Source organism: Muntiacus reevesi, chromosome 13, assembly GCF_963930625.1.
Source record: "Muntiacus reevesi chromosome 13, mMunRee1.1, whole genome shotgun sequence".
NCBI lineage: Eukaryota > Metazoa > Chordata > Mammalia > Artiodactyla > Cervidae > Muntiacus > Muntiacus reevesi.
In genome coordinates this window covers 28,608,727-28,636,302 of record NC_089261.1, presented here as the reverse complement: position 1 = coordinate 28,636,302, position 27,576 = coordinate 28,608,727, and the positions used below count along the sequence as shown (strand labels likewise).

The 27,576-nt window shown below is 45.9% G+C and overlaps 2 protein-coding genes across 3 annotated transcripts in view; one reads left to right on the top strand and one right to left on the bottom strand.

Annotated features, from left to right (window-relative positions):
- FBRSL1 (fibrosin like 1) overlaps nucleotides 1-27,576 on the bottom strand; it is a 412,476-nt gene that overhangs the window by 181,796 nt on the left and 203,104 nt on the right. The gene's annotated exons all lie outside the window — the stretch shown is intronic.
- ANKLE2 (ankyrin repeat and LEM domain containing 2) lies at nucleotides 116-26,755 on the top strand. 2 transcript variants are annotated; one of them, XM_065904851.1, is made up of 13 exons: nucleotides 116-350; nucleotides 10,267-10,737; nucleotides 12,214-12,408; nucleotides 13,759-13,952; nucleotides 14,032-14,220; nucleotides 17,701-17,823; nucleotides 19,636-19,702; nucleotides 21,024-21,196; nucleotides 21,932-22,038; nucleotides 22,870-23,060; nucleotides 23,338-23,974; nucleotides 24,520-24,651; nucleotides 24,995-26,755. In XM_065904851.1, the coding sequence occupies exons 1-13, from the start codon at nucleotides 164-166 to the stop codon at nucleotides 25,215-25,217; spliced, it is 2,889 nt and encodes a 962-aa protein (XP_065760923.1). In that variant the 5' UTR covers nucleotides 116-163; the 3' UTR covers nucleotides 25,218-26,755. The 2 variants fall into 2 exon arrangements, with proteins under 2 accessions (XP_065760923.1, XP_065760922.1); XM_065904850.1 differs by having other exon boundaries at nucleotides 12,214-12,420.

The window sequence follows — 27,576 nt, the reverse complement described above, 5'->3', positions numbered from 1 at the left end:
GATCGAGCGCCCTGCCTCGCGCGTGCGGATCCGGCCCCGCCCCGGCTGCCCCCGGGCGCGGCGCCGTCAGGCAGTAGTGCAGGCAGCCTGGCGCGCGGGGTCCTCGGGAGAGTGGGCCTCGGCGGCGGCGGCGGCGGCGGCGGCAACCGGGCGAGTTGTGGCGATGCTGTGGCCGCGGCTGGCGGCGACTGAGTGGGCGGCGTTGGCCTGGGAGCTGCTGGGCGCCTCGGTGCTGCTGATCGCGGTGCGCTGGCTGGTGCGGCGGTTGGACAGGCGGCCGCGGGGCCTGGGTCAGAGCGGTCCACCCGCCCCGCCGCCCCGCGCGGCCGCGGGCCCAGCCGCCGATCCAGGTAAGACCGGTTCGCGGGTGGGCCCGCTCCCTTGCCCGGGCCTGGGTCTTCCTTCCCTTCTTCTCCCACCCGCCTCCCCGGCTCGGGTCCCCCCGAGCTTCTCCTCTCCGGGCTTGGATCCTCTTCCCCGGCCTGAGTCGGTGTTCTGGGAAGAGACTTGAAGTAAAACGCGCGAGTCCTTGCCTTGCAGACGGTGAGAGCGCCGCAATGCTGGATGCCCGGGGGCACGTTTGTGCCCAGTTTTGTGGGTTTGAGCCCCCCGATTTGACCGAGAGGGCAGTGTGCACTCTGCGTGCATCCCAGGTCCTCCTTCGTTTAGTTTTCTTTCACCGCGTTGCCCGCAAGTCTGGTTTCTTCCTGGAGGATAAACAACAGTTTCTCAAATACCCTGATAAGGGGATAGAATTTTATTACCAGAAAGCTAATTTTATTAGCATCAACACGTTGATGACCCTATCTAGACATCTCGGGGCTGCAGCGGTCCTTACAGATGACTTAATTTTTACAGCTGAGGGAGCAGGCCTCAGGAAGGTCCCGCTCCGCGGGGACGACAAGTCCGAGGCAGAAGCCGTGTGGAGATGCAGGCCTGTTGACACGAGGTCCAGCTTGCCCTGCAACCTGTTGGGTTTCTGGTTGTTTACCTTCTCTCATCCCCTTCAGAAAGTTTCAGGTGACATTTTTAGTAAATCGCGTGCTGCTGTGTCCAGGTACACTGTCAGCACTGTGTCAGAAAACCCACTGTGACAGAAAACCCTGTCAGAAAACAGGACGTCCCAGGAAAGGCTATGCAAACACTAAGACTGAAGACGGCTGGGGCCAGTGGTGTCTGAAAAGTGATGGGAAAGCCGCTGTCAGTCTCTTTCCAACCTGATGGACTGTAGCCCGCCAGGCTCCTCTGTCCACGGGATTCTCCAAGCAAGAATACTGGAGTGGGTTGCCCTTCCCTTCTCCAGGGGAATCTTCCTGACCCAGGCAAGGAACCCAGGTCTCTTGCACTGCAGGCAGATTCTTTAGGGTCTGAGCCACCAGAGGCTAAGAAATTACAGTTTGGAGTGTCTTATTTATTAAGTTCTTTCTAAATTTTCAACTTATATTTCTAAGTCACTTCAGACAAAATATTACAAAAATGGTACGGAAGAAATAAACACATGTGAAAAGATGTTCAACATCACTAGCCAGTCATGAAATTGCAAATTAAACTTACAATGAGATATCACTACATATCACTACACACCTATGAGAACATCTAAAATAAAAAATACCAATGACATTTAGTAATGCTAGTGGAAACGCTGAGAAACTGGGTCTCATTTACTGCTGGTAGAAATTTTTTTTTTAAATTTATTGCTGGTAAAAAAAATTTTTTTTTTTAATTGCTGGTAAAAGTTTTAAAGGTGCAGTCATTCTGAAGTCAAACTCCCCATTTCTCAAATAGTTGAACCTGTACTTCACTCTTGGGCATTTATCCTAGAGGGTCGAAAACTTATTTTCACACGAAAACCCTTATGCAAATGTTTATAACTTCATTTGTAATTGCCAAAAACTGGAACAGCCCAGATGTGTCTGAAGGATAAAACTGGCACCTTCATGCTGTGGAATGCTGCTCAGCAGTGAGGCCAAACTGTTGATCCCTCAGCAACTCGGATGGATCTCAAGGGCATTACACTGAGTGAGAAAAGCCAACCTCAAAAGGTCTATAATGTATAATTCCATTTATATAACGTGAAGTAAAGGTATTACAACAATGGGGGACACCTCATTGGTTTTCATGGGTAGGGGACAGTGGAGGAAGTTGGATATGACAGTCAAGGGTTGGCAGAAAGATCTTTGTGGTGACGGAACAGTTCAGTAATTTAGCATGTCTGTGTGAAGCTGTTTGTGTGATAAATGATCATATGGTAAATGATCACAGAGTTACACACAAAGACACAAGAGGAGAGTGACTGCAGAACCTGGTGAGGGTGCGGTTAGGTCAGTGTGCAGTGCTAGGGTCGGCTGCCTGGGTTGGATGCAGTGTTTCAGGTGTCCAACTGAGGGAAGCCACATGGTGACTCCACAAGACTTCTCTGTACGATTTTTCACCTCCTTGTGTTTATCATTAAAATATAAAATAAAGAGTTAAAGAAACCCTGTATACATCTACATAGATTCCCAAATGTTAGGATCTTGTATAATCATACTGCTAGTGATAAAGTCAGGAAGTATTATATAGTCTGCAGACCTGCCTCAGTTTCTTAATCTGTGTCTTTATGTCTCTATCAAATGAATGGACATGTTGCAGATACTTCTAACTCTAGCCCAAGGGTCAGCAAACTATGGCCCACAGGCCAAATCTGGCTCCCACCTGTTTTTGGAAGACAGCCATCTTTCATCTATAGCTCTTGAGTGTTTGCAGGTTCTTTGGCTCATCAGTTCAGTTCAGTTCAGTCGCTCAGTCGTGTCCGACTCTTTGCGACCCCATGAACTGCAGCACGCCAGGCCTCCCTGTCCATCACCAACTCCTGGAGTTTACTCAAACTCATGCCCATCCAGTCAGTGGTATCATCCAGCCATCTCATCCTCTGTCGTCCCCTTCCCCTCCCAGCATCAGGGTCTTTTCCAATGAGTCAACTCTTCACATGAGGTGGCCAAAGTATTGGAGTTTCAGCTTCAGCATCAGTCCTTCCAGTGAAAACCCACGAATTATCTCCTTCAGGATGGACTGGTTGGATCTCCTTGCAGTCCAAGGGACTCTCAAGAGTCTTCTCCAACACCACAGTTCAAAAGCATCAATTTTTCGGTGCTCAGCTTTCTTCCCAGTCCAACTCTCACATCCATACATGACCACTGAAAAAACCATAGCCTTGACCAGACGGACCTTTGTTGGCAAAGTAATGTCTCTGCTTTTTAATATGCTATCTAGGTTGGTCATAACTTTCCTTCCAAGGAGTAAGCATCTTTTAAATTCATGGCTGCAGTCACCATCTGCAGTGATTTTGGAGCCCCCAAAAATAAAGTCTGACACTGTTTCCACTGTCTCCCCATCTATTTCCTATGAAGTGATGGGACCAGATGCCATGATCTTAGTTTTCTGAATGTTGAGCTTTAAGCCAACTTTTTCACTCTCCTCTTTCACTTTCATCAAGTGGCTTTTTAGTTCCTCTTCACTTTCTGCCATAAGGGTGGTGTAATCTGCATATCTGAGGTCATTGATATTTCTCCCGGCAATCTTAATTCCAGCTTGTGCTTCTTCCAGCCCAGCATTTCTCATGATGTACTCTGCATATAAGTTAAATAAGCAGGGTGACAATATACAGCCTTGATGGACTCCTTTTCCTATTTGGAACCAGTCTGTTATTCCATGTCCAGTTCTAACTGTTGCTTCCTGACCTGCATATAGGTTTCTCAAGAGGCAGGTCAGGTGATCTAGTATTCCCATCTCCTTCAGAATTTTCCACAGTTTATTGTGATTCACACAGTCGAAGGCTTTGGCGTAGTCAATAAAGCAGAAATAGATGTTTTTCTGGAACTCTCTTGCTTTTTCGATGATCCAGTGGATGTTGGCAATTTGATCTCTGGTTCCTCTGCCTTTTCTAAAACCAGCTTGAACATCTGAAAGTTCTCAGTTCATGTATTGCTGAAGCCTGGCTTGGAGAATTTTGATCATTACCTTACTAGCGTGTGAGATGAGTGCAATTGTGCGGTAGTTTGAGCATTCTTTGGGATTGCCTTTCTTAGGGATTGGAATGAAAACTGACCGTTTCCAGTCCTGTGGCCACTACTGAGTTTTCCAAATTTGCTGGCATATTGAGTGCAGCACTTTCACAGCATCATCTTTCAGGATTTGAAATAGCTCCACTGGAATTCCATCACCTCCACTAGCTTTGTTCGTAGTGATGCTTCCTAAGGCCCACTTGACTTCACATTCCGGGATGTCTGGCTCTAGGTGAGTGATCACACCATTGTGATTATCTGGGTCATGAAGATCTTTTTTGTACGGTTCTTCTGTGTATTCTTGACACCTCTTAATATCTTCTGCTTCTGTTAGGTCCATACCATTTCTGTCCTTTATTGAGCCCGTTTTTGCATGAAATGTTCCCTTGGTATCTCTAATTTTCTTCAAGAGATCTCTAGTCTTTCCCCTTCTGTTGTTTTCCTCTATTTCTTTGCATTGAACCCTGAGGAAGGCTTTCTCATCTCTCCTGGCTATTCTTTGGAACTCTGCATTCAAATGGGAATATCTTTCCTTTTCTCCCTTGCTTTTCACTTCTCTTCGTTTCACAGCTATTTGTAAGGCCTCCTCACACAACCACTTTGCCTTTTTGCATTTCTTTTCCATGGGGACGGAAAATTGAGCCTCAAAATTTACTCTCGGCCCTTTACAGAAATTTTCTGAGGCCTGTTGTAGCCTCTCCCTTCTCTGTCAGTGAGGAGTCTGGGTCTCAGCAGCCATAATATATCCAATTATTTGCTAATACCTAGAGGACACACAAAAAGCTTCAGAATCGCTAACCTATACCACTGTGAAAACCCACCTTCCAGCTAGAATGTTTGTGTACTTTTCCTGTCTTTAGAGGAGAGTAGCACATGTTATTTTTCAGTGGCTACATTCCTTCTCCCATTTGTTATGTTACTCACTTGTAATACTGATGAGCACATTTGTTTTGGTTTGTAGTCCACTTGGAGGTCTCTCCTATCTGTTTATTTACATGATTTTTGTGTATGTGAATCACAGACATTACTAAAAGTCAGAACATATAAAATCATTCAGAAGTGTCCTCTCCCCTGCCCTCTGGCCTTGCTGTCTGTTTCCCACCCTCCCCTGTAGCTAACTAGTCTCATTATTTCCTGCTTTATCTTTTCTTTCCCACACATGAGCAAATATTTGTGTATTAAGAATATCAGTAACAGAGGATATATGTTTGTCTTTATTCAAGTTGACTTTCTAGCATACTGTGTATTCTGCAAGGCTAATAAGCTTGTATTACTTAGTAATAACTTCATATCCCTGACATTTATGGATACTTTGTCAATGTCAAACACATGCATTATTTTATCTAATTCTTGTTAAGAAGTGGAGCTATTATGTCTGTTTTATAGATGAGGAAACTGAGGCTTAGAGTTTACATAACTTACTCAGTGTCACACAGTTAGTGATATAATGTAATTGTTCTCTTCGTGGCTTACTTGGTTACAAGGACAAAAGCCCCTTCAGATTAGCCTACATTAAAAAGATAGCTTTAACTGTTTATAATAGCCAGAACATGGAGGAAACCTAGATATCCATTGACAGATGAATGGATAAAGAAGTTGTGTGTGTGTGTGTGTGTGTGTACACACAATGAAATATTGCTTAGCTATAAAAAGGAGCAAGTTTGAGTCAGGTCTAGTGAGGTGGATGAACCTAGAACCTATTATACAGAGTGAAGTTTGAGTCAGAAAGAGAAAAATATCGTATATTAGCACATATATATGGAATCTAGAAAAATTGTACTGATGACCCTATTTGCAGGGCAGCAGTAGTGACACAGATGTAGGTAACAGACTTGTGGACACAGCAAGGAAGCAGGGGTCGGGAGGAATTGAGAGAGTAGCGTTGAAACATATATTACCATATGTAAAATAGATAGAAATTTGCTATATGATGTAGGGAGCTCTACTCAGTACTCTGTGACAACCTAGAGGGATAGGAGGTGGGAGGGGTGTTCAAGAGGGGAGGGGATATATGTATACCTATGGCTGATTCATGTTGATGTATAACAGAAATCTTTACATTATAAAGCAATTATCCTCCAATTAAAAATATTAGCTTGGTGTAAAAGTAATTGCGGTTTTGCATTGTGAAACTTTGCCATTTGATATTGGAATATATTCTTAAATACATGTGGTTATGTTATCATTTTAATGTGTGTTTCTCGCTTTTTTTTTTTGCTGATTGCTTACTACTTGCCGTTAATTTTATATTCATTTTAGACTATAGAAATGATGTTAAACAAAAAGCAGATTTGAGCGATTTTTTTTTTTATTCGAGTTCAAAATGAGCCGTAAAGCATTGAGACAACTTGAAACATCAATGCATTTGGCCCAGGAATTGCTAATGAACATACAATGCAGTGGTGGTTCGAGAAGTTTTGCAAACGAGACGAGAGCCTTGAAGATGAGGTGCTTAGTGGCTGGCCATTAGAAGTTGACAGCAACCAGTTGAGAGCAATCACTGAAGCTTATCCTCTTACAGCTACATGAGAAGTTGCCGAAGAACTCAACATCGACCATTCTGTGGTCATTTGGCATTTGAAGCAAATTGGAATGATGAAAAAGCTTGTTAAGTGGGTACTGCATGTACTGACTGAAAATAATAAAAGAAAAATCGTTGTTTTGGAGTGTCGTCAGTTTTTATTCTACTCAACAACAACGAACCATTTCTTGATCAGATTGTGACATGCAGCAAAAAGTGGATTGTATACAACAGCTGGTGCAGTGGTTGGACCGAGAAGAAGTTCCAAGAAGGATAACTTCCCAGAGCCAAACTTGCAGCAAAAAAAGGTCTTGGTCACTGTTGGTGCTTTGCTGCTGGACTGATACACTACAGCTTTCTGAATCTTGGCAAAACCATTACATCTGAGAAGTATGCTCAGCAAATTGCTGAGATGCACTGAAAACTGCAGCGCCTGCAGCTGGCATTGATCAACAGAACGGGCCGAGTTCTCCACAATACCTGGCTGCACGTTGCACAATCAACCCTTCAAAAGTTGAATGAATTAGGCTACGAAGTTTTGCCTCATCCACCATATTCACCTGACCTCTCACCAACTAACTACCACTTCTTCAAGCATCTCAACAACTTTTTGCAGGGAAAGCACTTCCACAGGAGGCAGAAAATGCTTTCCTCAAGTTCGTCGAGTCTTGAAGCATGGATTTTTTTTTCTCATTGGAAAAACAATGTGTTGATTGTAATGGTTCCTATTTTGATTAATAAAGATGTGTTTGAGCCTAGTTATAGTGATTTAAAATTCACTGTCAGAAACTGCAATTACTTTTTCATCAATCTAATAAATTTTTTTAAAAGGTAGCTTTAGAATCAGGACACAAGGATGGTATATGCAAAAGAGAATATTATCAGGATCAGGTGGCATTTCTCTCCACTTGTTCATAACATCTGCCCCAGTCCTCCCCACCTCTGTTTTGCCTTGCGTGTGGCTTCAGCCTGTCCTGTACTTCTCATACCACTCCTTATCACACCTGTTGACCTTATGCCTAATGTTCAGACCCCTTAGGGGCTCTCCCTGAGTGGGCTCCTGTTGTCAGTTGGCCTTGTTTTCTTTGGCAGCTCTAGAGGGGGCTGTGCAATACACTGATTGTTTAAGATAAGATTTTTGAAAAAAAAAAAAAAAGATTTTTGAAGTCTTGGAGTGTGTGAGTGGGGGGAAGGGTGGTATAAAAATTTATTAAAAAGAAAAATTATTCAGCTGTTACTGAGTCCAGGCTTACTTTGCTCGCTGCATGACAGGCTAATGAATTGGAGACAAGGTGTTGAGGCAAGGATTAAGCACTCATTTATGTACCCTTGACACCCAGCTCTGTTTTTCTCACTCTGAACATCTTCTGAATCTCAGACTTGAAAATCAAAATGGCTACTTGATGTGCAGTGGGTGTCTCTTATGCTCAATTCCTAAATCCCCATTTGCATCTTTCATATTCTCTGCCTTAGGGGGAATCGCTTTCTAGGCATCTAGACTGGAAATCTAGGTATTACTATAGGCCCACTACAGTCCTTCTAGACCCCACTCCTGGCATCTGATCTGTGGTCAAGACACCCTGTTTCTCTAGTCTGAGCCCTCACCTCCAGCCCCAGTAACTGCAGCAGTGATCCGTGCTCTGTCCTTTCTTACCTTCTCCCAGTTCTAGCTGACGGTACTTAAACCTGTACCATAGATTTAACTGCTCTTTCTCTAAATGTATTGATGAAACCTCCAGCTCCAGTTCACATCCATTTGATTGGTGACTGTATAACTTGAACAAGTCACTTAGCTTCTCTGATTTAGGATTTCCATCTCTGAAGCAGGGGTGAGCAATGGCAATAAACTTTCTTGGGGAGTTACTGTGAATTTTAAATAACTTAGTGCAGACAGAGTGCTTAGGATAGAACCAGGCACTTGGGAATCCCCCCACATGTTAAACATCAGCTATTTGTCATCAGTATTAGCAAAATGACTTCCAGAGCTATCTGTGTGGCTCTTCTGTATAAATCTTTGCATAATTTCTCATCATGTATGGAATAAAGTACAGATATATCTATAGGATAAATTTCTGGAATTGGAGTTTTGATGAACATTGTCCAGTTGCTTTCCTGGGGATTTCTTTTTAATTATTCTGCAACTGGGCTTCCCAGGTGGCCCTAGTGGGTAAAGAGCCTGCCTGTCAATGCAGGAGACTGAAGAGACACAGATTTGATCCCTGGGTTGGAAAGATTCCCCTGGAGGTGCATGGCAACCCACTCCAGTATTCTTGCCTGGAGAATTCCATGGACATTGGAGCCTGGTGGGCTACAGTCCATGGGGTCACAAAGAATTGGACATGACTGCAGCGACTTAGCACACATGTATGCATACTGCAACTGGTGACAAGTGATGTACCTGTTTCTCCAGCATGCTGGCCTCGCTAGAATGTTGGTGTGATCAGATTGTATCATAGACTCCAAAGAATATGGGGAAATAATGGATTGAGATGAAACTTTGAAGTCAACGTTGTTTTTTTTCCTTTGGTCATAGTGTGTTGCTTTCAGGATCTTAGTTCCCCAATCAAGGGTCAAGCCCTCTGCAATGAAGCATGGAGTCCTAACCAGGGAATTCCCTGAAGCCAGCTCTTTTGCCACTTTTTAAAAAAAAAAATGGAAGTATAGTTGAATTACAATATCATATTAGTTTCAGGTTACAGCATAGTGATTCAGTATTTTTACATATTGTACTCCATTAAAAGTTACTACAAGATAATGGTTATAATTCCTCTAATGTAAACCTATCCTTATTCCTTGTCTATTTTATACATAGTAGTTTGCATCTCTTAAATCCCATACCAGATCTTGCCCTTCCCTTTCCTCCCCACCAGTAGCCACTAGTTCTCTTTATCTGTGAGTCTATTTCTTTTTTGTTGTATTAACTAGTTTTATTTTTTAGATTCCTCATACACATGACTACACATAGTATTTGTCTTTCTGTCTGACTTCTTTCACTAAGCATAATACCCTCTAAGCCCTTCCATGTTGTTGCAAATGTCAAAATTTCATTTTTTTTGTAGCTTGGCTATTGTGAATAATGCTGCTATGAACTTTGGGGTGCTCATATCTTTTCAGATTAGTATTTTTGTTTCCTTTGGGTGTGTGTGTACAGATAGATAGGTATATCCCAAAAGTGGAATTGCTGGATCATATGGTAGTTGTGTTTTTAGTTTTTTGAGGAACCTCCATACTGTTTTTCCATAGTGTCTATACCATTTTGCAGTCTCATCAACAGTGTACAAGAGTTCGCTTTTCTCCACATCTTCTCCAGCCTTTTATATTTGTACACTTTCTGATGATAACTATTCTGACCAGTGTTAGGTGATATCTCATTGTGATTTTGTCTTGAATTTCTCTAATAATTAGTGATGTTGAGTACCTTTTATATCCCTGTTGGCCATCTGTATATCTTTGGAGAAATGTCTGTCTTTACAGGTCTTCAGGTCTTCACCTCTGTAGTTAAGTTTACTTCTAGACATTTTATTCTTTTTGATGTGATTTTAAACAGGATTTGTTACTTTCTCTTTCTGGTTGTTCATTATTAATGTATAAAAAAGCAGCAGATTTCTGTACATGAATCTTGTATCCTGCAACTTTGCTGAATTTGTTTAAAAGAAGACGTACTTACAGCCATCAAATTGATTTTCGTTCTTTTGGGCCTAGGTGAAATGACAATGGATACCATCTTGGCGCGATTGAAGCTCCTAAATCCAGATGAACTTAGAGAAGAGATTGTTAAAGCTGGATTGAAATGTGGACCCATTACATCAACAACAAGGTTCATTTTTGAGAAAAAATTGGCTCAGGCTTTGTTAGAGCATGGTACACTGCCTTCACACCTGCCCGACCTTGGTGCCGCAGATGCCCCGTCCCTGGGCCAGGACACACAAAGGATTGTGAAGTCTGCAGTAGGGAGCCCAGCTGAGCAGGTCAGCTTTTCTGAAGACAGAGACTTTGGTTATAGTGTGGGCTTGAATCCTCCGGAGGAAGACGCCATGACATCTAAGACCTGTTCAGCGCCTTTCAGTGCCTCGGGCGGCGTCAACAGCCAGAAAGCCGTGCTGAGAGCCTCCGCAGAGGCGCCTCTGTACTATGGGGTGTGCCCAGCCTTCGAGGACACCCCGGCAAGAAATGGTAATGTGACCAGTAGGGTGTCTGTTACACAGGTGGTTCATTTACATCAGGGGAGAGGGAGTTTGAAAAATCACAAACTACAGAAGAGAAGAAAGACTTTAATCACCATACTCTCATTCCTCCAAATTAACCGTTGTTCACATCTTTATATAGAATGCTCCTGAATTTTTTGTAAATCTATATAGGAATTTTTAGAAATTAAGGAAATTGGATTCTATGGAGATATAGTTCACTTATAAATATTTATGGACTGGCTCCATTTTCTGATTAATCATCTCCCTCACTTTTTTTTAATTCTCTGTAACCTGACCACCTTTTATATTAATGAATGCAAATGGCCAGTGAAGTTATAATTTTCAACATTAAAGAATTGTAATTTTAAATAAGACTAAAATAACATTGGAAAGAAGTAATGAAAGCTTGGTCACAACGAAGTTACTTTTTGTAAAACAGTGTACATAATATATACATTTTATATATGTGTGTGTAGTCTATAAAGATGAAATTTATTCCTCCCCAGCCAAATCTTACTGTGTATCATTCATTCCTGACCCTGCTTACTATGTTTTATTTGTGTATTTGAATTTTAATTACTTTTATATTTTTAATATATTTTAATTTACATTTAACATATATATGTATGTATGTACATTATTTTTATCTTTATAAAATTGGTAAGAGTGTCAGGTCAAAAGTTTTTTGGTATTTTTTTTCAGTATGCATTTTTAAAACTGAAAGCTATGGTCCTCCAAAAGATACCACTATTTGCTATGGATGAGTGATTTTTAGCCTCTCTATAGTATGAATGTACATTTTTGTCTAATACTGCATGTTATTAAACTTCCCTTTTGGTCTTTTCAAATAAGGGAAACCTGTCATATTTTTATATCTAGTACCCTTTTTTTGTGTGTGTATTTTCTATTTATTTATTTATGGTGGTGCTGGGTCTTTGTTGTTACACTTGGGCTTTCTCTAGTTGCAGTACATGGGCTTCTCATTGCTGTGGCTTCTCTTGTTGCAGAGCACAGGCTCTAGGGCAAGGGCTCAGTAGTTGCCTTACCTCGTGGCATGTGGAAATCTTCCCAAAGCAGGAATTGAACCCATGTTTTGTGCATTGGCAGGCAGATTCTTAACCACTGGACCACCAGGGAAGTCCAATAGTCATAGATTTTTGACTTACTTTTAAAATTATTTAGATCATTGGCCTATAAATTTTATTTTTATGTCCTTAGTAAAAACTGCATGTGTAGATATAAAATATTTATCATTTATATCCATGCATATTCATATGATCAAACTTACTGTGTTCTTTTTGCTAACTGAAGCCCTTTTTTGGTGAAGATTAAAAATCTGAAATATTAATGAGAGAAAGGATCACAATTGTTAATTAACAAACCCAGGGCTTCAAGTGTGAATTAGGTGACAAGGGCTCCAGTTAATTGTCTCTGATTTTCCTTTGTCGCTTTTTCCATACAGAAAGGATTCACGTTTATGAAGATAAAAAGGAAGCCTTACAAGCTGTCAAGATGAACAAAGGATCCCGATTTAAAGCTTTTACAAACCGAGAAGATGCTGAGAAATTTGCCAGAGGAATTTGTGATTATTTCCCTTCTCCAAGCAAAACCTCTTTACCACTTTCTCCTGTGAAAACGGCACCACTCTTTAACAGTGGTGGGTTAAAAGGTCATTTATATAGCAGTTCATACCTGGCATTACTATCATATTTACTCCTGGGTGTTTTATACCCTCTTTCTTGGTAACTAGTTTTCTCTGCCTTTGAGAGAAGTTCAGTGTGCTGGGAGCAGAGGACTGAGGCCCAGGCCACGGAGCAGCTGGAGGAGGATGGGTCAGCTGGTCTGGGTTGAGGCAACAGGAGCTGAGTGGACCAGGCCGCTCTTGGGCCCCAAAGCTGACAGGGCCGTGGGAGGAGCCGCGAAAGGGCCTCCATTACCCTGTGTTCTGTCCCTCTTGTGGCACTTTCTCTCCTGCAGCCTGTTGGGTTCTTGGCGTTTTTAGATGCTGAGACCTGTCTACTTCCGCCCTGAAGCTACACCTTCTAAGACTCACGGTACTTGCTTGTACCTGTACTTGTGAAAGCACTTTGTTGTGCATGTGCTCAGTCAGTCATGTCCGACTCTTTGTGACCCCATGGACCCCAGAGGACCACCAGGCTCCTCTTTCCATGGAATATTTCAAGCAGAGATACTGGAGTGGGTTGCCATTTCCTTCTCCAGGGGATCTTCCCACCCGAGGGTCAAACCTGCATTGTCTTACATCTCCTGCATTGGTAGAAGGATTCTTTACCTCTGCACCACCAGGGAAGCCCAAGTGGTACTTGCTCGACCTCAGACAGTTCTCCAGTAGTTGAGCTTGCCTGCGGGAGCCGTCCAGCTGGAAACCTGGCCACTGCCACTCCCAGCTCAGGACCAGGGTCTTGTGAGGGGCCTTTGCTGTCAGCATCATACAAAACCCCAGTGGACTAGCCTCATTCTGGCCCTTCTGTGAGCTCACAGCAGCCCTGCTTCCCAGGCTGGCTGGGGTTCCTGAGGAAGCAAGCGGCTCTCCTTGCAGGCAGTTGGCCTTGGATCAAGAGTGCGGTGTGCCTCCTCTTCTATCACTTCATGGAGGCGCTTCCTCCGTGGAACCCAGGATGATTCCCAACACTTACAGGTTTCCCTGTTCACGTTTGGTGACAGTTCCTCACATGGCTTTCACACACCCACAAGTGTTGTGATTCAGCCAGTAGACCCTCCTCTTGACTCACTGCCTTGCTGGGGATGCTCCTTGCTCTTGGAAGGTCCCATGCAGGAGTGGATCGTATCCCTGGCTGTGTGCCCATATCCCCCTGCTGAGCTTCACAGCCTGTCCTTCACTGCCCGAGGCTGGGACACGCGTCTGTCTGCTGCAAGTAGGTCATCAGCGTCTATGGGAAAGATTTTTCTTACCCTCAGTGAAGCACATAGTGGATGATGAAAAAATGTTTGTGAAATTCAATGTTCTTCAATTGTCTCTTCGTGACAGATGGGTTGTACTTGTCTGAGTCAGAAACAGCAAGCAAAGAGCGAGCAAACAGCTATAAAAATCCGCGCACACAAGACCTGACTGCCAAACTTCGGAAAGCCGTGGAGAAGGGAGACGAAGACACCTTTTCCGACCTCATTTGGAGTAATCCCCGGTATCTGATTGGTTCGGGGGACAACCCAACCATTGTACAGGTAAATCTGCTTCTAGCGTCATTATCATCAAGACTGCAGGTGATGAAAGCGAAGCTCAGAGTCTGCCGTTTTCTTTCAGGAGGGGTGTCGGTACAATGTCATGCATGTGGCTGCCAAAGAGAACCAGGCTGCTGTGTGCCAGCTCACCCTGGAGACGCTGGAGAACCCCGAGTTCATGCGGCTCATGTACCCGGATGACGAGCCGCACATGTTGGAGAAGCGCATCTGCTACGTGGTGGACCTGTACCTCAACACACCAGACAGAGTGGTATGCCTCGTAGCCATCCTGTTGTGGAAACAGTATTTGGGTGTTTATTTACTGCATCCTTGCGCTGCATCAGCTCAGAGGAGAGGCTTGAGCTTAGAAAGATGTGTTTTGAAACAGACCCGCTCACACTTGAGAAGAGCCCCCTGCTGGCCTACATACCTGGGTCTCAGTTGGGGTGGAGCCGCCCCCAGGGCACTTCCCTCATGGCCTTTGTTCAGAGAGGCTTGAGCTGAAAGGAGGGGGAGTGAATGCCCCAAAGCTAAAGAGAGAAGTAAAAAGATTTTGGTGCCTTACAGTCTAGTGTCCTATGTATGTCTGTTTTTTCCATTTAACATTATGTGAAGAATATTTCCTGTAGGGTTAAAGTGTTCAGTGGGGTGATTTTTTTTTTGTTCTTAAATATTTCATTCAGGTATTTTTGGCTATGTTGGGTCTTCATTGCTGCTCAGGCTTTTTTCTCTAGTTGTGGAGAACAGAGTCTCCTCTCTAGTTGTAGTGCGCAAGCTTCTCATTGCAGTGGCTTCTCGTTGCAGAGTGCAGGCTCTAGGTGTGCGTGCTTCTAGTTGCAGCATGCAGCCTCAGTAGTTGCAGCTCACAGGCCCAAGAGCGTGGGTTCAGTCGTTGTGGTGCACAGGCTTAGTTGCCCTGCGGCACGTGGGCTTCTCCCCACCCAGGGATTGAACCTGATTCTCCTGCATTGGCAGGCAGATTGTTCACCACTGACCCACCAGGGAGCCCCCCAGTGGGGTGATTTTTAATGGTGCATAAGGCTTAAGTAAGGATTCTTGAAACAGAAGAGTTTTACATATTTATATAAGGGAGAACCCAATGATGGCTGAGAGCCAAGGGCTGTAAATTCTGAGCGAAACCTAGGAGTTTGAGAACTCGTGGTTGGCAGGAGAGGAAATAAAGAAAGCCTAGTGGATTATTTTGTAACATATTGAATATGATACATTGAACTGCAGAACTGGAAGCAAGAATAACTTTTCTCACAAGAGAGAAAAGGACAAAGAGAAAAATTTTGGCCATGCTGGCAAAATTAAAGAGAAGCATAAAAGAGAAAACAGTGGTTACATGAAAGCAGTAGTAAGTGTGGAATAGGACAGAGAGAATAAAATCATAGTACATTAGACTAAGAGGGAACAAACTGAATCAGGGTGTGTGACAGTGCAGTTGGTAAATGTGACTTCTTGATGCGATACAGGCCTGTGTGCCCCGCCGGAAGTATAATGCAGTGTTTTTCATGCCTGTGTAGCGCTCATTGAAAACTTGCGTGTGTGTCCACAGAGACCACTGGATAAGTTCTTGATATTAGGTGTTACAGATCCCATTCTTTGACCACAAAGCACTGAGAGTAGGAATTGCTTAAAGTGTTGACCTCCAAGCTCAGGGGCTCAGCAGAGGGTATAGTGTGAAGGGGAGGCTGGATCAGCCAGGAGTGGCTAGAGGACCCAGAGCCCCCAGCTGTGCAGGAATGAAGGTAGCTGGCAGGAGTGAGGGGCGTGGCTGGGGTCAAGCTGCTAAAGCACCGAGCAGGTTAGGGAAGGATGTTCTGTGCTTGAGGAAGAGGGGTAGCCAGAAGGAAGGGGAGTGTGGAGGGCACTTTGCACTCTGATATCTTGAACACTGAGTGGACACAGCTGGCCCTGATGTGCAGCGGCCCCGGCCCCCGGGGCCTGGCTGGGAGCTGTGCTGATGCTGCAGCCTTGGCCACGGGGCTGGAGGCGGCTCAGGTAGATGGTGGACCAGGAGGGCCTGGTTGGGAGAAGGCAGTCAAGCCAGGGCTGGCAAGGGGCAGCCTGTCCCATTCAGTCAGTATAGCTTTACTGGAGCCCAGCTCAGATCCTTCTGTGTGTCTACAGCTGTGGTGGGTGGGGCGGGTGTGTGTGGTGGAGCCTAGTCTTCGGAGCTGGCTGTTAGCTGTGTGGGAAAGCCACGGGCGGTGTCAGCAGCTCCTGGAGACCTGGAAGGTGCACGGTGGGGAGGGGGCGGGGGTGGAGCTGCCCTGAGGGTATTTGCTTGCACAGGGGTCTTGGGCCACCTTGGAGAAGGGGGACTGGAACTGGGGGTGTGGGTGCGGGTAGCAGGGCCCTTGTGACTCTAGATAACTGGGAGAGAAGCTCTAAGCACAAAGCATGACATGTAGAGGGAGGAACCCAAGGGCTGGAACGTGTGGTGGTTGCAGGTGGACCTGAGCAGATTCTGTTTTGGCCGAACGGCCTCCTAGTCTGCGGCCATCCCCCGGGTGTGGTAGCTCCACAGCTCAGGTGCCTGCTGGTCTGCAGGGAGACTGGGGAGGGGTTGAATTGAAAAACCTGTGAAATCAGAAGGGAAGAGTTTCATTTACTGCAATACTAGCCATTGGAGAGAGTTCTGAGTATAGACCAAATCATGGGCTTTGCTGAATTCTAGATCTTGTTTTTATCTATTTGTTATACCTTATGAGCATTGATTTTAAGACATTGTACTGGGCCCTGAATTGTTAAAGCTGCTGTTTGCTGACGAGGTGTTACACCCTAGCTCTGTTGTGAGCTCCCCCAGCCACACAGGAACGAAGCGTTATGCTGGACTAACGCCCTGGCATAAAGTGGGTGTATGCTAGTGTGCCAATTACTTTTCAGCTATAAAGACACTGCCTTTTTTTTTTTTTTTTCCTAATTTTATTTTATTAGTTGGAGGCCAATTACTTTACAACATTTCAGTGGGTTTTGTCATACATTGACACGAATCAGCCATAGAGTTACACGTATTCCCCATCCCGATCCCCCCTCCCACCTCCCTCTCCACCCGACTCCTCTGGGTCCTCCCAGTGCACCAGGCCCGAGCACTCGTCTCATGCATCTCACCTGGGCTAGTGATCTGTTTCACCATAGATAATATACATGCTGTTCTTTCGAAACATCCCACCCTCACCTTCTCCCACAGAGTTCAAAAGTCTGTTCTGTACTTCTGTGTCTCTTTTTCTGTTTTGCATATAGGGTTATCATTACCATCTTTCTAAATTCCATATATATGTGTTAGTATGCTGTAATGTTCTTTATCTTTCTGGCTTACTTCACTCTGTATAATGGGCTCCAGTTTCATCCATCTCATTAGAACTGATTCAAATGAATTCTTTTTAACAGCTGAGTAATATTCCATGGTGTATATGTACCACAGCTTCCTTATCCATTCATCTGCTGATGGGCATCTAGGTTGCTTCCATGTCCTGGCTATTATAAACAGTGCTGCGATGAACTTTGGGGTGCACGTTTCTCTTTCGGATCTGGATTCCTCAGTGTGTATGCCCAGAAGTGGTATTGCTGGGTCATATGGCAGTTCTATTTCCAGTTTTTTAAGAAATCTCCACACTGTTTCCACACACTTTTTATAGTCTTTTTTTAAGGGTTTTGTTTGTTTTACTACTTATTTTTAGTAACTTGAAGGAACTTTATGAACCAAAAAGTGTATAGAAGTGTTCTTCTTTTGCATCTCTCCCAGGGCTATGACACACCATTGCATTTTGCTTGTAAGTTTGGAAACGTAGATGTGGTCAATGTGCTTTCTTCACACCCTTTGATTGTAAAAAACCCAAGGAATAAATATGATAAAACACCTGAAGACGTAAGTACCTTTTAAAATCTTATTACATAGTTTTAGAAATGAATATGTATAAAATTACAAGGTCTGCAACCACAGCTACTGTGAAGACACAAGTAACTGTGTGCATGTGTTTACCTTATGGCAACAGAACCTTGATTGTCAAGTAAGATGTGCTCTGAAGAAGACGCTTCTATAGAGCCAGGAGAGAGTGAACTGCCCTAGTTTGCAGATTTTATTTTCCTGAAATGGATGGTCAAGCTGTCCTCAGTGGGTCACTGTGTTTTGACAAGTTCCCTCTGCATCCTTCAGCTCACCAGAGTCAGAGAACATAGGAGGTGGTGCTTGTGCTGCTGATGGTGGTGGTCATGGATGATGGAGATGGTGAGGATGGAGTCAGTTATGATGGTGGTGGTGGTAATGTGATACGGTGGTGAGGATGATGGTAACTGGTGAGGGATAATGGAGGTAGTGATGATGGTGGTGAGGATGTGATGATGAAGATGATGCTGCTCGTGTTTTCAGCCCAGTGTGCACCAGGAGCTGTCCTATGCCTCTTCTGTATTCTCACCTGGCCCGCACAAGCCTTAGGAACAGGTCTTATCAGGATGTATGTCAGCAGTTGAGCAAAACGTGCTTTAGAGAAGGCAGCAGTGCCTCTGTGCAGTGAGGTAGAGAGGAAAGTGGACCTGAAAGAACTGGAAGAGGAGTTAATTTGTAACATGCATGGGAGCTGTTGGCTGGCTTGGACCTGCCAACCCTGTGGAAATAGAATTTGTAAGATCCTGTTCTGGCAGTGTCACCTCCTTTTCATTTGCTGTGATTATATAAGTTGCACCCACTTCTGTAGCAAGTTTAGAATTCACATAAAAAGAATAAAATTTACCAGCCAATTCTGCAACTCAGAAATTACCATTATTTTGGATAAATCTGACTCAACTTTCTGTGTGCATGTGTGTGTGTTTTCTCAATATAAGATGGTGACACATTTTTGCTTCACTTTTTATTTTGTTTCATGCTGATAGCCTTGATAGTTTTAGGTGAACTGGCTGAGGGACTTAGCCATACATGCACATGTATCCATTCTCCAAGCTCACCTCCCATCTAGGCTGCCACATAGTATGAGCAGAGTTCCATGTGCTATACAGTAGGTGGTGACAGGTCTTTAAAGCATTGGACATCTCTTACAATCAGTTACAGAGTTTAAAAGGAAATGTTGCACTACTTGAAGGGTTCACTGTGCAGTGGTAGTTTGTTTTTCTCACAGGTTGGCAGGAACGGTGATTTTATGGTTCCTTCCTTTTTATTTTAAGGTTATTGGTCTTTTATTGTTTGTAGCTAAAATGTTCACAGTTCTCTAATGTCTGAGAACATTGATTCCTGTAGTCGTAAAAATGAAACATTTGTGTCCCTGTTCAATAGAAGTTGTAGTTCAGTCCAGCCAAACCATAGAAGACAGGCTCCCAGACAGTGAAGTGTATAGCCCTGAGGTGTGGACATGTCTGCTCTGACCTGATGGTTCACCTTAAGGTTTCCTTTCCTTGCAGAAAATTAGGAAATGTAGACAGCCTGAAGAAAGAAGGTAAAATTTACCTGTAATCTCAGAGTTTGTTCTCCTTGTCCTGGCCCCTTGGAGCTTTTACAAAACATTGAAGAAGGAAGATTGCACTGTTAAACATTTTTTATTGTGGGCTTTATGAAATACTCAGGTGTTAGGATCTATCTATCCTTGTTCTCTTGACTTTAATATTTGCTTCTGCAATATCATTTTCATGATAAGAAAATAGGATAAATTTGATTCAGAGTGTTCACTTTTTATTTATTTTTTTTGAATAGGTTATTTGTGAAAGAAGCAAAAACAAATCTGTGGAACTGAAGGAGCGGATTCGAGACTACCTAAAGGGTAAGGAGGGGAGTGGGCGCCCAGAGTGAGGAGGCCCTCCACGGTGAAGGCCCTGGCAGCGTCTAGGCTGCCTTATGTGTGGGAGTGAAGCCAGGGGGCTGTTGGGACCCCCTCAGAGGTACCCTGAGTTCCACCTCCCTTTTCGGGGAGACCAAGTTGTCTGTCACTTGACTGTTGCTTGCGGCCTCACCCCTTGACCTCTGCAGCCTCTTGGACAGCAGGTGCCTCCGGCCCCTCTTCTTTGGCCACAGCCTGCAGGGCAGCCAGAAGGCAGGAGAGGCCTGCCTGGATCCCCTATGTCAGTCTGGTGGCTCCCTGTCCTCCACCGCCCTCTGCCCAGGCTATCCCCATCTCTGCTTCTGTGACCTCCCAGCCCTGGATCACCACTCTCCAGGCCAAGGGCTTCTCAGACCATGGCCCGTGGGCCAGTCCTTCCTGCTTGGTTTCCGGGGGCCTCCAGCCTCTGGTGCAGAGCTCCCAGACTGTGTCCCAGCCAGCCTGCAGGCTTTAGAGCATCTGGTGGTGGAAAGCCCCCCTTCTTACCCCCTTTCTCCTTTGGGTTGTTTCCAGGGAGTTTGAGCAGTTGGCAGCAGCTCGCTCAGTGGCCTTGCTGCAGATACTGGAAGCTCTCTGCTTCCCCTGTGTGCTCGTCTTTATCTGCTTCTCTCTGGTTTCCGTTCCTGCCCAGATCCCTGGTGGTTTCTTTCGAGCAGCGCTCGGTGAGGCCTGGTGGTGTGGAGTCTCACGCGCCCCCAGCAGCCACCACACGGCGCGCGTGGTGTCCTTGCTGCTTTCCTGCCACACTGTCCCTGTGGCTTCAGCCTGTGTCCTTCCCAGGTTCGGTACCAAAGTGTGTCATTCCAGGTCTGCTTGGAGATGTGTGTTCAGTGGTAACAAAATTGTAATATAACAGGATAGGAGTTGGGGGAGGATGGAGGTTGAAATGCATCTTCTCTGTAAGGTTTCTCCAGCTCCTCTTCAGCTGCTCTGGTTCACAGGTCCCACCTCTCGGTCCTCCTACGAACCTGGGAACGAGCATGTGTTTGCTGCTCCCCTTTCCTTTTTTCTCCTCCTCCTTATTTCTCTGCAGAGGAAGAGCGTGGGGCTCATTCGGTACAGGAGTCTGGCGCAGACCGACCTCTCTTCAGGTGCTCTGGCTCCAGAGCTTTCTCAGCCCTTTTACTGTTAGCATCTTTGACTGGCATGCAGAGCCTGTGGGGTAATAACCCAGCTGATTCTCAGGCTGATGCCCAGGGCCTAACAGCCACTGTGGTGCAGGCTCCACACACGTCGCTTAGCCCCGTGTGTTTTCTCCTCCCAGGTCACTACTATGTGCCCCTCCTGAGGGCCGAGGACACGTCTTCTCCTGTGATCGGGGAGCTGTGGTCTTCAGACCAGACCGGCGAGGTCTCTCACATTGGCCACACTGGATGCTTCCCCAAAGACCCTGTTCTAACCCTTCGAGCCTTCGCAGGGCCCCTGAGTCCATCCAAGGTGAGCATCTGTGGAAGGTCTGGAACAATTCTTGGCTGTTCCCACCAGGAATGCTGGGTTTTTCCAGTCTTCTGCTTTGTGCTTGGTCCTGGAGACCAGATCTCATGAAACTCCAATGAGTTGTCAGTGAGGCTTCAGAGCTTTCCTGGAGGAACAAGAGTGTCTTGACCCTATTATTGTTAGCCAGGGTAGGTATGTGACAAGAGGTGCTCCCAAGAAATGAGGTTTACCTGGGCTTACTCTCCTCATGCTGGCATTACCTGCGCCCCCCCCCATCCGTGCCTATGGTCCTTGCACAGCATATGCCCATTCCATTGTCCTTGGATTTGTGCTGTCAGTAGGAAACTTCCACTTGCAGACTCTAAAGTTTACCTTCCAGATGGAGGTACTTGATATACTGACCTGTATGCACTCTTTCCTCTTGGTAAAAGGAAGCTGTAGTTAGTTACCTTAAACTAAAAAATGCTAGGAATAGATTTAGCTGCGTGAAACATAAAAAGCACACACATTTACTGGGCAGCAGGTCTGTAGGGTCTCCCTCAAAGCCTCCTGGTTCACTTCTGACCCTGAACGCAGCCCAGGCCTTGCCGGGGCCCCTCCTGGCTCTGCTGTGATGCAGCTGAGGTTCCTTAGCTACAGGGCAGGGGGCACGTTGCCTGCACCGTGTCTGGGGTTGGGGGGGCACCGCCTGGCGACGCGGGCGCACAGCATATCTCAGCACACTTTCTGCTCCAGGCAGAGGATTTTCGCCGACTCTGGAAAACCCCGCCTCGAGAGAAAGCCGGCTTCTTCCACAGCGTCAGGAAATCTGATCCCGAAAGAGGCATTGAGAGAGTGGGAAGGTACTTAGAGGGGCCGAGGGACAAGGGCCGGGTGGGGGGTCTGGGGTGCTGTGTGCTGGTGTGCTGGCTGGGACTTTGAAATCAGTGATTCCCAGAAGTGTTTACTGCTTGACTTTAAAGCCTTTTTACTGAGGTCTAATTTGCAGAGGTGTACCTGCAGCCTGTGCAGCAAGGCTCCATGAAAACAGTCCCTCCTGGCAGTCAGGCGGGGTGTCCCAGGGGCGTGAGGGTGTGTGGGGAAAGGAGCCACACGAGGAAGGAGAAAATAAAATACCAGAGGAGGACGTGGCCAGGAACTGCTATGAGAGACGTCCCTGAAAAGTGTTTTCCACAATCAAGCTAATTTACAGCCTATCAAATAATGCTTAACTGGATGGTTTTAGAACTTTTTCTCAAAATATGTGCCCAGCTTTAAGTTCACAACTTGAAAAGGACCTCTAAACATTTATGTCTAGCTCAAGCCAGAATTGTCTTCAACTTGGTACCATTGTTTTATGAAAACCAGAATGTTCTTTGTTAGTGGAGTTTTACAGTTTGCCCTTTTTTATCTCTTATGAGTGAGTGTTGGTGTGAGTGGAACGGTTTGTTTGTAAGTGGTACCTTTCTCACCTGTGACCTTGACTCATTCCGTAGCACAGTCTTACCCTGTGAGGGGGGCGCTGCTTTAGGAAATTAAGCGTACTCTTTTAGCCCCAAATTTAGGATAAAAAGAAACCAAGGTTGCAGGTGCAGTTTGAGTACTTCCAGCATAAAGTGACTCTTTTCTGTGTAGTAGGTTCTGTGAGTTTTTCTTCTGCTCTCAAAGCTGGTTAATTTGCTTTATTCTTACAGGGAGCTGGCTCATGAACTGGGGTATCCCTGGGTCGAATACTGGGACTTTCTGGGCTGTTTTGTTGATCTGTCTTCCCAGGCAGGCCTGCAAAAGCTAGAAGAATACCTTACTCAGCAGGAAGTAGGCAAAAAACACCTGCAAGACATGGGAGAAAATGCAGCATGTCGCCAGGAGGACGCTTCAACCCTAGGTAAGGATATGCAGTGCGTCCAGGACTGGTGAGACTGGCAGCCTGTCCTGTGTCCAGGTCTATGGGAACCTGTGGCTTCTCATTTTCCTCCAGCTGGGTCTGGAGCCTGTAATTCTGTCTGCAAGGTCCTGCTTGACTTTTTCCAAGGTTTTCTGTCTTAAACAATGAGGAGGAGGCTTTGAATACGGGAGTGACTTGTCACAGGGTTTGTACTATGTGCGGTGACATCCCGAAGTCCTCTTGTCAACACCTCTGAAAGCTGCTTTCTCCCTCACAGGCCGTCACAGGAAGTGCAGCAATTCCATCTCTGTGAGGGCGTTTCTAGATGAAGATGATGACATGAGCTTGGAAGAGATAAAAAATCGGCAAAATACAGCTCGAAACAACACCCCGCCCAGGGCAGCTACTTTTGGAGACTTGGGGTGTGACATCCTCCCCTTGGAGCAGACAGAACTTATCGAAGCCTCAGCCCCGACTAGTCCCCACAGCAGCAGAAATGGGTTTTGCAGCCCCCTGAGGGATGGCAAGACCCTGGGTGGGAAGAGGCCCAAGGCCCAGAGTGGGGAGGAAGACTTCCTGTCACCAGTCTCCGGCTTGACTGTTGAGTTTGATAAATTGAATTTGCAGAATCTAGAAAGTAGCTTTTCTAAGACAGCAAATCAAAGAGTGAAAACTAGAGATAAGAAGATCCTGACATCAAGAGTGAACGCAGGAGGAAGTGACGTGTTAGAACCTCTTTCCGCTGATAGACTTGGAAATAACCAGGGAAGGACAGAAAATGAGATGTCTGCTGGAATTGCTAACATGTGCCTGAATCCGGACAGTTCCATGCACGAGCCCCGCTATGGCAATGGCTCGGAGCCCTCGGAGGTCCCCGCCTCGAAGGACCCTGTCCAGAGGCTCTTCCTTTCTGGGTATGAGTTGGGAAGCATGCATGTTTGTTGGGGGGTGGTGGACACAGGTGCCAGTATGATTCTTGGACACTTCCCTCCACCCCAGCCAGCCTGACAGGCACTTGTTCCATCTGTCTCACGAGTTGGTGGCTTTCTATCCATCCTCATTGGTCCTCCAAGCCAGCGGGAGACAGCATTTTCCTTCCTGGCTCCTCCTTGTGTCCACTGTATTTCCCACCGTGACTGAGCTGTCCTATGAGTTTTAGGAAGAAAGGCCATCTTGGGGTCAGTCTCAGTTGTCCAGCTGATGGCCTGTTCCCCCTTCTGCTCTGTCTTCCTGGAGGTGGTGATACGCAGAGCGCATCTTGCCAGCAGGGCTGTGGCCGGGGTCTCCCCCCTGTGGGCAGCACGTTCTCTCTGCCATCCCCACCTTCACCCTCACCCCCGACCTGGATTGTAGCCTGCAGATAGTGCCTGTGGTGGTGGTAATGGACAGTGGTAATTTAAGTGGTGCTGAATTTCTGGGTGTAATCATGGAGGTTTCTGCTCCTTCTCGTGCCTTCTAGAGAAGAGCCATCAAAACTGGATCGGGATGTTCTGGCAGCCCTGGAGTGCACGGACGTGGACCCTCGCCAGTACCCGGCCATACACAGGTGGAGGAGCGCTGTCCTTTGCTACTCACCTTCGGACAGACAGAGGTACCCACAGACCCAGGGGGCAGAGTCGCTAGATTCGTGGGGAAGTTCACACAGTAAGATCCGTTAGCCAAGCTGGTGGGGAGTCCCCTGATGTATGGCCGCGGGTGATAAAGTTGAAGGATGCTGCTGACAAGTGGGTATGGGATGGAAGTACCCCAGATTCCTGCTCAGGGTCACATGCCACTCGTGTGGCCCTTTCAGTCTTCAGGGCCCACGGCTCCCAGGCTTGCAGCGCCTCTGCAGGTGTTCTCTCGGGGGCAGGGGCCCAGATCCTGTCTGTGGCCTCCACTTGCCCCATCCCATCCAGCCGTCCATGCTGACTGCCCGTTCTTGGTTTCCTCAGCTGGTCCAGCCCCTCACTGAAAGGGAAGTTGAAGTCTCAGCTCCTGGACATCAGTGGCCCTCCTAGCGGCAGCCCTGGGAGAAGCAGCCCTGCAGGCGGCAGCCCTGGGAAGCCTGGCTCCACACCTCACGTCTCCGGCCTGGGCAGCCCCGGGCGCTACAGCCCCGCCAACGGGGGCCACCTCCGCCGGATGGCGCGCCTGGCCCAGCTTGCCACCTTGTAGGGCCCATGCACACTGCTGGGGTTCTTGGTTTGTTCTTCGTTGTTTTGTTTGTTTTTTAAGAAAAGTAATGTGTTTATTGCTGAAATTTCACATGCCAAAATAATATTCTGATTAATTTATCAGTCCTTATTTAGAGAGTAAAAGAATTTTAGAAATTGCAAATATTCTGTATAAAATTTAGCTTTCTGTTATTTGGCGAGAAGGTGAACGCAAACTCATGGAGATTTTTTGAAAACCCTCCGTGTGGTTACAGACAGGCTCTGTTAGCCGCCCCAGGTGCACACGTAACGGAAGAGGGCGCCAGAGAGGCCGGGGTGCCCCACAGGCGGCAGCCCCGCTCCTCCCTCGACAGTGCTGCGCTCCCTTCTGCTCTTTTCCTGAAACACAGGTGAAAGTTTGTGCCTCTGCCTTTTCTGGGGAGGGTCTTTGATTTTCTAGTTCATGACAGAAAATCCTCTCTGCTTTGCCAGTCAACCATTGATTAGATGCTGACGAGGTGGGCATCTGGGAGTAAAGGAGCCTTGCATGTGTCGGACACTTGCAGCGACACTTACAGTTGGGAGTCCCTGAAGATATTTAAGTGAGTGACCAGAAGATGAAAGTAGCTTTTTTCTAGAGGAAAAATGGTAGCTGCTGGGAGTCATGTGAATAGTCTCACACAGGACTCACTCACCAGTGGTCCTTGGAGGGTGTGTCCTTTCTCACCAGCACTTGGCCTTTCACAGTGCACCTTATGTAGCTGCAAGTGCAGTGTAATAAAGTAACCTGAATGTTGTTCCCTGGTTTTGAGGTGTACCCCGTATTTTAGAATGCATTTCAGTTGGACTTGCTTTATGAAAGAGCATCACGTTTTAGTAGAGACAAAAGGTTTGCTTTGGAGGAAATACCTGATCCCAGTTCTGTCCTTTCAGTGTCGTTGGTCTTCCCTCCCCCTGGGCCGTACCTGCTGGAGGGTTTCCGCACACAGAGCTCTGCATCGCGGAGGGCCTGGGACATTGCAGCCACGCTGAGGGCTGTTTCTCCCGTGTTAGCAGTGGCCACTCACAGCAGGGTTCTGGGGGCATTGCCAGTGTTTGATCAAAAGTGAGAACTGCCAATGCGTCTTTTGTCCAGTGCCTTTTGTAAACCACTTTTGATTCTCCTCTGCTTACTCTTTGAGACTATACAGTGATAGGAGGTAGACATAAGTGAGATTCTTTTTTATTTGTAAAGATTCTGAATTGAAACATGTTAAAAAAAAAAAAAAAAGTTTATTTCTTTCACACAGTAACAAGAGACAGGTCAGGAATATCGGGACCTGAGATTAAGGTTTTAAAATTCAAAAGGGTGTTCTCACTTGTGTAGCAGATGACGTAGACATAAGAGAAAAATACATTCTGTTCTACAAACCAAATGGCGTTTTTAAAAGACATCTCTATTCTCAAATAGGAACACAGATGTAGTCATAGTGATGATCTGTTTTCTCTAAAATTTGACCATGCTGTCCTGTATATTGTTATAAATATTCAGATGGAAATTAAAGTAGGGATGTGCCCTAACTTTACAGACTGCTGTTCCTGTTTTCTCAAGTTTAGACCTTTGATTATTTCTCCATTTGTTTACATAAGTTGGCCCTGGTTCCACTGAATGCATTATCATGTGTCCCGCGGTGATTTTACTATTTTTTAAAACTACTTAATGGAATAAATTATTTTTAAAACCATGTGGTAATCATTCTAAGCTTTCAGAAAGACCTCTCTCAACTGTACCCAGGAAAAGTGCCCTTTTTAGCAAACTCTTAAGCAGTGTTTGGGTTAAACAGAACATCAATCCGAGAGCAGTTTATTTGCTGTCTGGGGCCCTTTCGTTCCTAACACAGTTGTGAAAAGCCTTGGCATCAGTTAAACTAGCAAATAGTTCCTAAGTGTCCTATGAAACAGGGAGCCTTTTCCTGTGATGTTGACAATCAGTATGTAATGTCTTAGGTTGAAAAGAGGTGATGGGAACCCCATCATGGTGGGTGGTGGCTGAGCCGTGGGCTGCAGTACAGGGGGCTTCAGAGGGCCCTCTGCTCCTGGGGGAGAGCAGGCACCACATGTGGTAACCAGATCTTTTGGGGTAGTTTTTGGATGTTTCCAGAAGCATTTACAGCTCAGAGGGGATGGTTGTAGGGTGATTGTCTTGTTGGGTACAGTTGCCAGTCACTGGGCACATCGCTATCCCATCCCCAAGTCAGGTGTGCTCAGGCAGTTGGAGGCATGTGTTTCTCATTGTGTGTGGAGACCCGCAGGCAGCTCTGGGTCACATGTGCCCTCAGGTTCCTTCCTCAACTGTCTCGAGATATTTTGGAACAAACAGCAATGCAGCCAGTGGGAACCAC